The sequence below is a fragment of the Narcine bancroftii genome, chromosome 10 (genome assembly GCF_036971445.1).
Source record: "Narcine bancroftii isolate sNarBan1 chromosome 10, sNarBan1.hap1, whole genome shotgun sequence".
Lineage (NCBI taxonomy): Eukaryota > Metazoa > Chordata > Chondrichthyes > Torpediniformes > Narcinidae > Narcine > Narcine bancroftii.
The window spans coordinates 45925887-45938646 of NC_091478.1; the positions used below are offsets into that span (position 1 = coordinate 45925887).

Below are 12760 nucleotides of genomic sequence, written 5' to 3' on the forward strand. Positions count from 1 at the left end.
TGCAACTGAAAACTGAAATAAAATAAACAACTAAAAATAAATAAACTGAATTGATCCTTACCCTTCACAGCCATGTCTACATATTCAATTATTTGGGCACTACAGACTGGAGTGAAATAGAGGGAGGACCAAACAAATTTGTCACATGATTGAGAAGCGCCAGCATATCTGCCACTACAATGCATGGAGATAAATCATATATACTTATGTAATAGTAGAGTTTTTTGGACCAATTTTTTGGGTCAAATTGGGCAGGTCAACTTTTTCACAGCTCATACTTCTAACCCTGGTAAATACATGTGTCAATCAAGATATTGGAAATTCAGATGCCAGGACCGAGTGGTAAGTCCGCATTCAGGACATCAGGAGCTCAGATGGATGGGCAGCTGAAGTGAGGATCCGCAGTCGGGGTGTCGGGTTGCTTGGGTGGGCAGGGCCATCAGGGGATCTGGACCTTGGATGGACGGGATGTGGAGACCTTGGATGGGCGGACGTTCGGGACCATCGGGCAAGCGAATGAGGTGAGGATTCTCGGTCGGGGCAACAGGAGCTCAGATTTGCGGGTAGTCAGGGCGTTCGGAGTTTGGATGGATGGGCAGTCAGGGTAAGGGTTCACAGTCAGGACATTGGGAGTACAGATGGGCAAGCGGTTATGGCCAAAATAGGGGGTGGGGGTCAAATTTTACATGGGTCATACGGAAAACACACGATTTTCTGGGCCAAAAAAGGGGGAGTCAATTTTCCCACGGTATCAACTATTACATATTTATGGTAATAATAGTCATCGTTACCCAATTAAAGTAAAAAAAAAGTCCAAGAACAGATGTCAAATTATGCTCATAGTGTGGAACAACTTTGAGGAACAAAGGCAAGTGCTGATATATTCAGAAGGCTTTTTTTAAGTGTTCTCAGTAATTTTATTTACTCTTTTATCCTTTTCTACCTTAAAATATTGTAAATCATAGGGGGTACAAATCAACAATTCTGAAACAGCTCGGACTAATTGCAAGTCCCTTTTGGGCAACAGTGACTGGCTTTTCAGAAGGAACTGGATTCTGGATTCAAAGTGCTGGTTTCGAGCAGATGAACTAAGAGAAGAGAATGGATTATAAAATGAAACTGGGATCTAATATGCAAGGACTTCAGGACTTTACCCTGTTAATGAACAGATTCAGAGGATAGTTCAATCCACGTTTGAATTCCTCTCTGAATTTCCTCTGGGTGGCAGCATAAGTGCAGGTGTTGGTGGAACAGTTTAGCAGTTGCAACATAATTCCAATCTCCTGGAAAAGGAAAGTTGGTTCATTTGCAGAGCCTGTTGAGTAATTTCCACTCTTAATTCGGACATTGAGGAAGTTTAAGAAGTAGGCCATCCATAACACAATAAAGGTCCCGGAGATTGTAAAGAGCAAAATTATGGACTTCCTCCTGCTGCTCATCTCTGGGTCACTTTGATTCTCTCTGTTACTCCGGGGTCGGAGTCTTCTACGGGCTCTATTTGCTAGAAGAATGTGTCTGACGGTCAGAGCGTTGAGCACCAACATTAGAAGGAAGGGTGCAAAGGGGATTAAGATGCGGTCAATCCATTCAAGGATAGCCCATAGAAGATCAGAATAAAAGCTTAACTTAATATTACAGTACCATGGAACATTGTTAATTGTATATAAAGGCTCATATAGGAAATACCAGGGAATATTTTTTACACAACTCAAAGCACAGACCGTTCCAATGGCAATAGCAGCCACTCTTTCATTACAATATTTTGTGTTGAGCTTTGGGCAACAAATGGCAATAAATCGATCAAAGGTGAAAGCAACAGTTAACCAGACTGAGCTGTCCCTGGCCATAAGAATTAGAACTATTCTGGCACTACAGACTGGGGTGGTGTGAAGAAAGAGATCTGGAAAATATAACATACTGATCCGGTGCAATACCACAGCCATGAGAAGGAACAGAAGATCTGTCACTGCCATACCCAGCAGGTACCGGGTGATACATTTGGAAAGACCGCACTTTTCTTGGGACAAAATCACTATTGTCACCAAGTTACCTGATTAAAAGAAGAGAGAAAAAAAAACATAATTTTAATTGTTGTATCAGTCCCACATGAAAGCAGCAAATTCTTGGCCAGTGAAAGGTGAACTGAAGTAGATGCAGGTCCTTCCTGAGCTAGAAGTTGATGCACTCCATAACCAACCCCTCAAACCACTCTTTCGCTCAAGACCTCGGTCACAAGGCTAATGTTCTGCTTCAACACTTCCACCTTCCCGCATTGACACCATATCCCTTGATTGTAAAAAAAAACAATTGTGCTTAGTTAATATGTACAGTAGCTGTTCTCTCGGATGATGATTTCTATCATGAATTGTCAAGCCATTATTTTGAGATTGATGTCTTTGGCCCAGGCTTGTACCCTCTCAAAGAGATTTTACTCGATCATTTTTTGTTGTTGTAAGCACTCATTGGCTTAATCTGTCATCCCAGATGTATTGGGCCCAGAGGACCCCAAAACCCAGCAGCAATAGAAATTCACCAAGACATATGGCTACTGAAACAAAAGTTGCTTTTAATTATCTTCAAACATGAAAAAAGGATCAAACTTTAAACTTAACTTAACCCCCTTCTAATTCTAAGTGCATATGTAAGTTCAGAAAAGTTATTTGATTCACACTCCAATCTCACTCCTCCAAGTTCACCAGTATCAGGCAATTCTTATACTGTGCACAGAATTTAACATTTATGAAGTTCACCAGGCTTTAGTGCTTGAAAGGTAAATGGTTACCACTCAGGAAGGTTCTTGTCGGTTTTCAGAGAGAAATTTCTTGCTTGTTGGACACAAATTAATTCCTTCCGATCAGTTATTTCACTCTCTTGCCAAAGAAACCTGCCCCATCAGGGTTTTCCAGATGATAACCTCTTTCTTTCAGGTCACCACAGAGTTCCTTTTCTATTTCCCTTATTTCAAGTGAAACATTAGACAGCCAGCCGGGGCCACAATGTCTTTGACCTGGCTGAATTAGGAACTTACAACCCATCTTCCAAATGGGGTTTTTCCATAAGCTAGCCAGCTTATCATGTTCCAGTCCCAGCTGCTGCTGCTGCTGCACTGTAGAACTGAATTCTCTCTCTCTCTCTCTCTCTCTCTCTCTCTCTCTCTCTCTCTCTCTCTCTCTGTCCCTCAGAGAAATGCCTGTTTGATTCTCTCTGCTCGCAAAACCTCCTGACCTTCCTAGAACAACAAACTGCATTCAGACAGACTGCAGTACTGAGTTTGTTCATCTGTTGCTTTCCAAAACAATGATCCTTTACTCCACAACATGTCCAATTAACACCTACTTGTGAAGCCTCTTTAGGCATTCTTCAAAGTTCTTGCAAAGGCACTCGGAGCCTGGACTGCCTGGTGTGAGCAGAGCTCTGGCATTTTAAATGAGATCTGTTTTGAAGTGTTTGTATTTGTTTGTGGCCTACACTAGAAAACCTGCCACAATTTATCTCCTTTAAAACATATCTATATACAATATAAATATATAATATAATATAATCTGTCACACAGAACAGTGAAAAGTACCACTCTATTCAACCTATGACAAGTACAGTAAAACTACTGGTATCTGCTACCAATGGGAATTGATAGATGCCGGATAACCGAGTTTTTTAGTTGCTGAAGACTCACACTTACAATGCCTAACTAATACACTGTAGCTGACTGCTACAAAGAAACACACACACTCACAGTGTGGGATGTTAAGCTTTGAGATTTTTTAAGGCTGGAAAGGCTCCTTTTATACAGTTGGATTTCCCACCATTTGTTTGATCGACTGACATTAGCTACATAAATAACAATAGCAGGCGGGAACATTCTTGCATGTGAGTACCCTTCTTCCCCAGCCTGTTATTGATCTGTTAGCTGGGCAGCTTGGCCAGCGTCATTTTAGGGCTACTGGTTTTGTACTGCTCCAGCTTTCAACCCCGCCGGTTCACTGTGTTAAGGGATGTGTTACAGTGTATGCCAGCTTGATCTTTGCGGTGGTGGGCCGCTACAACACCTGCATTAAGAATAAATAGCTCAGAGGAGTCACGAGATGGAGTAGTGGACGGTAGGAGAATACCAGCCTTCTACAGAAAAGAAGGAAAAAAGTGAACAAAAAGCAAAGCCCCAGACACACAAATCACAACAAATAAAAAATAAAGGTGTGGAGAAAATGACACCTAACAAAGAAAAGCCAAAAACAACGGGAAGAAAAGAAGAAAGAAAGATGCCGGAAGAGAAAGGTGAAGGCCTTACCTGAATGAAAAATCAGGGACCCGCTGTGGAAAGAGGCGCCCACTCCCTGATATTAGTGGAGACCCCGCAGGGTTGCAACCCATCAACCGCAGGACTGCAAAGATGGCTCACGGAGCCAAACAGAGGTGCGCAACTGTGCATGCACATGACAAAGACAACACCGACGGGAGGGGGGACCAGCTGGAAGATAAAGAAAACAACGGGAACGGGAGGGGTGAGAATGAAAAAAGGAAACTAGAGACACAACAGATAACCAACCCAGAAGAAGAGGACCAACATCAAGACACCATGGAAAAAAAATACCCAACAAACTGAGACAAGCAACTCAACAAGAAAGTCAGAAGAGACACAGATACAAGGAAGAGAAATAGAAGACACAAACCCAAGAGCAGACACAAAAGAAGAAGGAGAACACCAAGTTCTGCACAGAGGAATAGGAGGTAAAATGAATGGACAGTACATAGATTTTTTAAAATTTCAAGAACATATGAAAGCATTAAGAGAATGGCTGACACTAGAATTAAGTGAAATAAAAAGAAAAATGGAAAGTACAGAAGAAAAAGTGAGTAGAATAGAGCTGGTCATAACAGATGTAGGGAAAGGATTAGAAAATGTGTAATGGCAGTAGAAATGAAAGTGAACAACTTAAAAAGAAAATTGGAAGAAAGTGATAAAAAAGTTAAAGAAACACAGGAGTTGTTAGCTCAGAAAATGGATATAATGGAAAACTATAGTAGGTGAGATGAAGGAAGATGAAGAAGGCAAAGATATGAAAGAATTTATAGAAGAATGGATCCCAAAAGTCCTGGGAATGCCAGAAATACAGGAAAGATTGGAAATAGAAGGGGCACACAGAACATTAGCCCCATAAGTTTTGAGCTCCTGAAGAAGAGGAAGGAGTTTAACGCAGCAAAATCGATCCTATGAAAGAAAGGCTATAAATTTATGTTAAGATATCCAGCGGTGCTTAAAATAGTTATCCCAGGGCAACAAAACAGACTGTTCTCAGATCCAGAGAAAGCACAAGAATTTGCCGAACGCCTGCAAGACAGAAAGAAAGATGAAGAGATGTAACAAGAACAAAGAATGATGACAAACTACATATAAAAAAGTAAAAACAATGTATAAGTAAGAACTAAAGGAGGGAAGAAAAGGGAAGTAAGGGAGAAGGGGGAAAAAAGAGGAGGGGTTAAAAAAAATTTATAATAAATAAATAAAACATAAAAAGAAAAAGAGAAGAAATGAGGGGGAGCTTTGTTGTAATGGGAAGATAAAAGTCTTTTCTGGAGGGGGTTGGGTGGGAGAGAATAACAGTCACTGCGAAATCAGTTGACACTTGCGAATGGGTTCGCAGTCCGAATGGAGAAGGGAGTGGTGGGGGGACACTTGGGGTTAAGGGAATTTTAGATGTGGGAATGGATGAAATATTTTATGTTTTAGAAATGTTGTCATACAGTGCGTTCAAAAAAAGAAAACTGAGAAATGGAAATAGGGAAGAGGGGAAAGGTGGTGGAGAGGAAGCGGAAATGAGATGTAAACAAAGTATGAAATGGCCATGTTGAATTATATGACTATAAATATTAATGGAATATATAACCAAATCAAAAGGAAGAGGCTATTAAATTTACTGAAAAAAGAAAAAATTGATATAGCATTCATGCAGAAAATGCATCTAACTGAAGGGGTACACAATAAATTAAGGAGAGACTGGGTAGGGCACGTAATGGCAGCATCATATAACTCAAAAGCCAGAGGTGTAGCTATATTAATCAATAAAAATGTACCAATCAAAATAGAGGAGAAAATAATAGATCCAGCAGGGAGATATGTAATGATATTCAGAATTTTGGAATTTGGTCAATATATATGCACCTAATGAAGAGGATCAAAAGTTTATGCAAGATATCTTTTGGAAGATTGTAGATATACAGGGGAATATATTGATAGGAGGGGACTTTAACCTTAATTTGGATTCAAAGATGGATAAAACTGGACAAAAGACTGGCAGAAAGAACAAAGTAGCCAAATTTATGGTTAAATCAATGCAGGAAATGCAACGTATGGATATATGGAGGAGACAACTCCCAAAGGAGAAGGAATACTCATATTATTCAAGTAGACATAAAACATAGTCAAGGATTGAACTGTTCCTGTTGTCAGCCCATATCCAAGGGAGAGTTATGAAAATGGAATATAAAGCTAGATTGTTATGTGATCACTCACCCCTGTTATTAGCAATAGAACTGGAGGACATCCCACCAAGAACATATAGATGGAGATTAAACTCCATGCTACTTAAAAGACAGGATTTTAGAAAATTCATTGAGCGTCAAATTAAAATGTACTTTGAAATAAATACGGAAATCAGTGAAAGACAAATTTATATTATGGGATGCAATGAAAGCGTTCATTAGAGGGCAGATAATAAGTTATGTAACTAAGATGAAAAAGGACTACAATCAGGAAATAGAACAGTTGGAAAGGGAAATAGTAAGTACAGAAAAAGAACTAGCAACAAGGGAAGATACAACAAAAAGAAGAGAATTGGCGGACAAAAAAATAAAATACGAAACACTACAAATGTATAAGGTGGAGAAGAACATAATGAAGACAAAGCAGAAGTATTATGAGCTAGGAGAAAAAAAGCACAAAATACTAGCTTGGCAGCTTAAAACAGAACAAGCTAAAAGAACGGTATTGGCATCAAGGAAAAAGGACAAACAGAGATCAATGAAAACTTCAAGGAATTTTACGAGCAATTATACTGAACTGAAAACGAAGGGAAAGAAGACAAAATAGATGAGTTTCTTGCTAAAATTGAACTACCGAAATTGCAAGAATAAATAGCTTAAAAGACAAAAATTCTACACTGTACTTACACTAAATAAACTTCACTTACACAAATATATACAGTAAATCTTAAAGCATGTTCTTTATTTTAGGTCATATTTGTGGAAAAATATTTAACCATTGCTGTAGCTGTCCTCTCCAAGGATGCACCCAAAAGACGAACAATAACATTATAAATAATTAACCTTAACCACCCCCCCCCCCCACCAACAAAGTTTACAGATAAAGCCTTTCTAATATACTTACAGATAAAGACTCTCGCTGAGCAGGGATTGGGAGACACTTTAAGAGAGTTACCCCAATGGCATCAACCGGCTCTTCATTCTGGGCTACACCATTTTATTCAAACACAACATTAATCTAGCAGCTGCTAGGAGCAAAGCACAGCCAAGGCCCTCCACTGGCTCCCATCTTCACCAAAGATTTATGTGGAACTTCAGAGAACGGTTACTTTCACAATTTAAATGTTTCTTTCTTCTTATTTTTTTTTTTCTCAAATGTTGCTTTCATTTTGAATAATAGGGTTTTACTGCATATTCTTCTTTTTGGAGGCAGATCGTGTACAACATTTCAGATTCAGTCTCACCAATGGAGGAGAGTGACCTTATTCTTGTTCTCAAATCCTCTTGCAATAACTACCAGCATTCCATTCGCTTTCCTCTTAATGGTAAAACGGCAATAGTAACTTCCTGTCATTCATGTACAAGGGCTTTCAAATCATTCAAAGTTCCAATTTTCAATCTCTCAACATTTAAAAAAGATCAGCATTGCTGTCATTGCAAGCAGATGACACTCTTTCCAAATAAGATCCCACTTGCCATCCCATCTTCAATCTCTGAGCCTGCTCAGATCCTGTGAATTAATTCCGCTTTAGGAATGATGTGATTATTTGCGGGGGAGGGGAGCGGGATGGGTGCAGAAAAGATTCGTAAGAAATTGGCCTTGGGTTACAGGGAGAAATTTGAGACGCTGAGACTGTTTAACCCTGAAGTGAAGAAAACTGAGGGGTGACCTTCTAGAGATTTATGAGGGGTGTAGATAGTAGACAGTCAGTCAGAAGTATTTCCCATAGTGAGATGTCAGACAGTGCAGGGTATATGGAACAAATCCCAGAGGAAGTGGTAAAGGCAGGAACGAGCAGAACCAGAATTTCTTTTGTCATGAGCAGGTATCATGAAATTGGTTGTCTTGCAGAGCATTACAGGTGAAAAACTGCTGTCATTTTTAAAGAAATAAATAAATGAGTGGAAAAGAAGAGAAAAAGTGAGGCAATGCCTGTGCTTCACTGTCCATTCAGAAATCTGGTGGCGGAAGTGAAGACGCTGTTTTTGTACTGTTGGGTGTTCGTCTTCAGGCTCCTGTACCTCCTTTCCGATGGTCGCAGTGAGAGGAGGGCATGGCCTGGGTGGTGAGGGGTCCTCGATGACAGACACTGCTTTCATGAGACACCGACTCTTGTAGATGTCTGCAATGGAGTGGAGACTGATGCTCGTGATGGCACTGGCTGCGTTCACAACTCACTGTAGCCTTTCCCTGTCCTCTCCATACCAGACAGTGGTGCTCTCCTCGGAATGCCTGTAAAAAGTTGGCGAGAGTTTTTGGTGACATAACGAATCACAAAACTCCAAACAAACTATAGCTGCTGACAAGTCATCTTCATGTTTGCATCAACATGCAGCCCCCAGGATAGATCTTCAGATGCTGAAACTGAGGAATTTGAAGTTGTTTCCACTTCCCACTGCTGATCCCTCAATGACGACTGGTTTGTGTTCTCCTTGCTTCGCCCTTCTGAAATCCATAATCAGTTCCTTAGTTTTGCTAATGTTGAGTATATGATTGTTGGTGTGACACTACTCATCAAGTTGATCCATCTCACTCCTGTACGCTTCCTCGTTGCCTTCTGTGATTCTTCCCCCAACCTTGGTGTCATCAGCAAATTTGTAGGTAACATTGGAATTGTGCCTGGCCACACATACATGGGTGGAGCATGAGTAGAGCAGTGGGATAGCGCCCATCCCTGACGTGCACCTGTGTTGATTGTCAATGATTGTTTCAGATTCTGATTGAATGTGGTCTTCCGATAAGGAAGTAAAGGATTCAGTCACAGAGGGAGGTGCAGAGGTCCAAGTTTTGAAGCTTGCTGGATAATGGTGTTGAAAGCTGAGCTGTATTCGATGAAAAGCAGCCTGTTGTAGATGTTGCTGTTGTCGAGGTGATCCAGGGCTGAGGGGAGAGCCAGTGATATTGAATCTGCTGTGGAACAATTGTGGTGGGAGGCTAGTTGCAGTGGGTCCAGTTCTTTACTTGGGTATAAGTTCAATCTAGCCATGACTAGCCTCTCAGAGCATTTCAACGCAGCGCATGTGAGTTCTACTGGGAGGTATTCAATGAGGCAACTCACTCTGCTTGTCTTGGGCACCAGTGTGATTCATGCCCTTTTGAAGCAGATGAACACCTCTGAGTGCAGCAATGAGAGATTGAATGTGTCCGTGATCACTCCAGCAAGTTGGGTTGCCCAGATTCTCAGTGGCCTTTTGAGGGTTCACCCTATTAAAGGATGTCTGATGTTGGCTTCAGAGACAGACATCAGAGACAATTACAATGACTATTAGACATTTGAACAGGATCGTGCCAGGAAAGGTTTAGAGGGATATGAGACAAATGCAGGCAAATGGGAATAGTTCAGGAAGGTAGCATAGTCGGCAAGGATGGTAGGATGAAGGGCCTGTTTCCATACTTACCGTTCACAGACTCTATGACTCTAATATTTAATTCTCAAATTTGATCACTTTGCTTCTGCATCTCAAGATTGTACTTACTTATTTTTATCTGTTATAGAGTAAAGGTAAAGGTTCCATTATTGTCCATGTAATACTACATTTTGTAACTTTATCTAGTGTAAAGCGGACAGAGAGTCGCCACTTTATCCAGCGCCCCTCACAGAAACCTACAGCACCTAATGTTCTGAAGAGTACTGACCTGTCCTGAGCCTGCTTTGGTTCTGATATCAGACAATCTCAGGCATATTCGGACTAGCAGAGGTAACCTTCACATTTCCAGATCCGCAGATGATTTCAAATCTTAATTTCTGGTGCTTTTCCAATTGGTTTTGGCCAGTTCCTCTCTCGTGTGACTGCAATGAAATACCAACTCTCCTTTTCAAAGTGAACTCAATCATATAGTGATCACTACCTCCTCAGGGTTCCTTTACCTTAGCTCTCGAATCCTCTGCTTCATTTCACAGCACCCACTCCAGACCTGCCCATCCCCCGAGGGGCTCATCGACAAGCTGTTCCAAAAAGCCATCCCGTAGGTAATCCACAAACCCTCTCTCCTGAGATCCCATGCTGACCTGAGTTTCCCAATCTACTTTCATATTAAAATCATGTGAAGATCACACTGATTTGTTATAGAGTGCAGTTAATCTTCTCATTTCCAGATCCACTGAACGGTTTCAAAATTTTAATCTCTGGTTCATCAGTTTTGATCTGAAATTCCGACGACACAGCGCACAAGGTCACCATGTGTTATCTCTATCAGATCCCACGGACTGAAAATGCAATATTATGGCTTGTCTTGCCCTCTCTCTTAGAATATTTAAGTGATTAATTTAGAATAATCTTAGATTTAGAATGACCTCACTGAAGTGCACTATGCATCAAAGATCAAATGATATGGTTACTACAGTCAAACAACACAGCTGATATGACAGACTTGAGCTCCTGGGTGTCAGCATCTTTTTCACACTTGACTTCGACTAGTTGGTGATCCAGGATCTCAACCAAATTGTTTCTGACTTAACAATGTTTTGTCAATGCAATTTAAACCCAAATTAAACTGCAGCACAACTCTATCTGAAATGGTCGGGACTGGGCCTACGTGGGGTAAACATTTCTTCTTGCAGAACTGGTCTTTTTTTTTAAAAACAGTCCAGTAGCAACAGCAAATCACTTGCAACAGTGTTTCAACAACAAGGGAAGGCTTTTAAAGCATGAAATTATGTTTAATTCTCACCAATTTTCAACCTGAGGTGTCAGTTCGGCTCTGAAAATTTTTCGGATAACTGAGGATTTCTGATTGTTTTGGATATCCAAAATTTTTTGGAGGTGAAATGGCATCACTTTCAGGTCCAAAAAAAACTCAGATAACTGAGGATTTTGGATAATCTGGAGTTGTATTGAAGCATATTTTCATTGAGGAGAAGAAACACAGCCTTATTCAGCAAAGACAACACTCCCCCCATGATACACTCAGGTGTGCTAAAATCCCAAAATGAAATGAACATTTTTGATGAAAATACATTGAGTATTCGAAGTACAAAAGAGTAAGCAAATTATTCTGGTCAGTAACACAGGAAGAGTATTAATACAATCGAATTCAAACCTTCAATCCATTCTCTGAGGTCTCTTGTGTTTCAATAGAATCAAATTGATCCTTTGCCCAACATTGAACGCAGGACCTCACCTGGAATGCCAAGAACTGCCAGAACAGGATAATAAATGGCAAAAACTAGACCTGTAACGCGCGCGTGCATTTTCTCCCCACGCTGTAGGCAACTTGCTGAACCCTGCGACACTCAAAGGATCTCCTTATATGATTGTTGGAAATAATTAGAAGAATTAGGTCATATTATCATTGCACCATACAGATTTAGTGATAGCTTCAGTCATGTTTGTTATGCTTGTTAAACAAATCAAATCCCTTGGTTATTTTCTATTTTTACACAATCCTTATAAAATTAATGGTGTTATTAAATTGAACAAAGCACACGAGCATTTCGATGCACCGATTCAGTACGTAGAACATAAATTGGTAAATGCCAAGATAACATGATCTGCCCAGCTCTAATTGGCCTGAGGAGGTCATGCACTGCTCCTGCTGGAGCTGTCAGACTCTGTGCCATGAGTTGTTAGGGATGTAAATTTCCACACATTTTACCACATCAATGGCATTTATACCTCCTGCATTTTTGAATTGCAGACCGATTCAAGGTATTATCAAAGCTGACATGTCAAAAATAGAGCAGTACTTGTTGCTGAGATAAATTTAATTGTTCATGAACATGAAGCTTGTCCATCATATTCTTAACTGAGCTTGAGATGGGCCAAATCCAGTTGAATTCCACTTGATGCCTGGTCCATGGGTACACCTCAAAATGTGGCCGAGGGCATAGGACTGAAGGTACTGGCCTGCTCCGCTTGACCAGACATTTATGAGACACTTGGTGGGAGTAGGACTGAGGCCCACTCCAAGCTCAATATTTGACTCGATGGAACATTGTTTTGTCATTTGCTCAATCTTTGCAACAGTTTTAAATTAAATCTTTTGGTTATTTTATTTTTTTATGCAATTCTCATTAAATTAATGGGGCTATTAAATGAACAATGAACAAATACAACAGAAATTTGAATAATTAAAAAAAAATCAAGTAATAATATTCAAAATAAACTAAAATACTAAACAATAATTGGAATTCAAACCAACATTTTTTAAAAATTAGCATTTATTTACATGTCAGAAATTCAGTGAAATCCTGAACATACACCTAAATAAGATTCATGATTTTTTTTTATTGTCATTTAATAGTACAGAACATGTTCTTTTTCTTTGGCTTGGCTTCGCGGA

The 12760-nt window shown here is 40.1% G+C and overlaps 1 protein-coding gene across 1 annotated transcript; it reads right to left on the reverse strand.

Moving 5' to 3' along the window:
- Positions 1-1142: 1142 nt before the first annotated feature.
- Positions 1143-11669, reverse strand: LOC138743799 (probable G-protein coupled receptor 139). Its single transcript, XM_069899403.1, has 2 exons — positions 11600-11669; positions 1143-2050 (listed from the first exon to the last, which is right to left on the reverse strand). Exons 1-2 carry the CDS (start codon positions 11667-11669, stop codon positions 1143-1145), a joined length of 978 nt encoding a protein of 325 aa, XP_069755504.1.
- Between the last annotated feature and the right edge of the window lie 1091 nt (positions 11670-12760).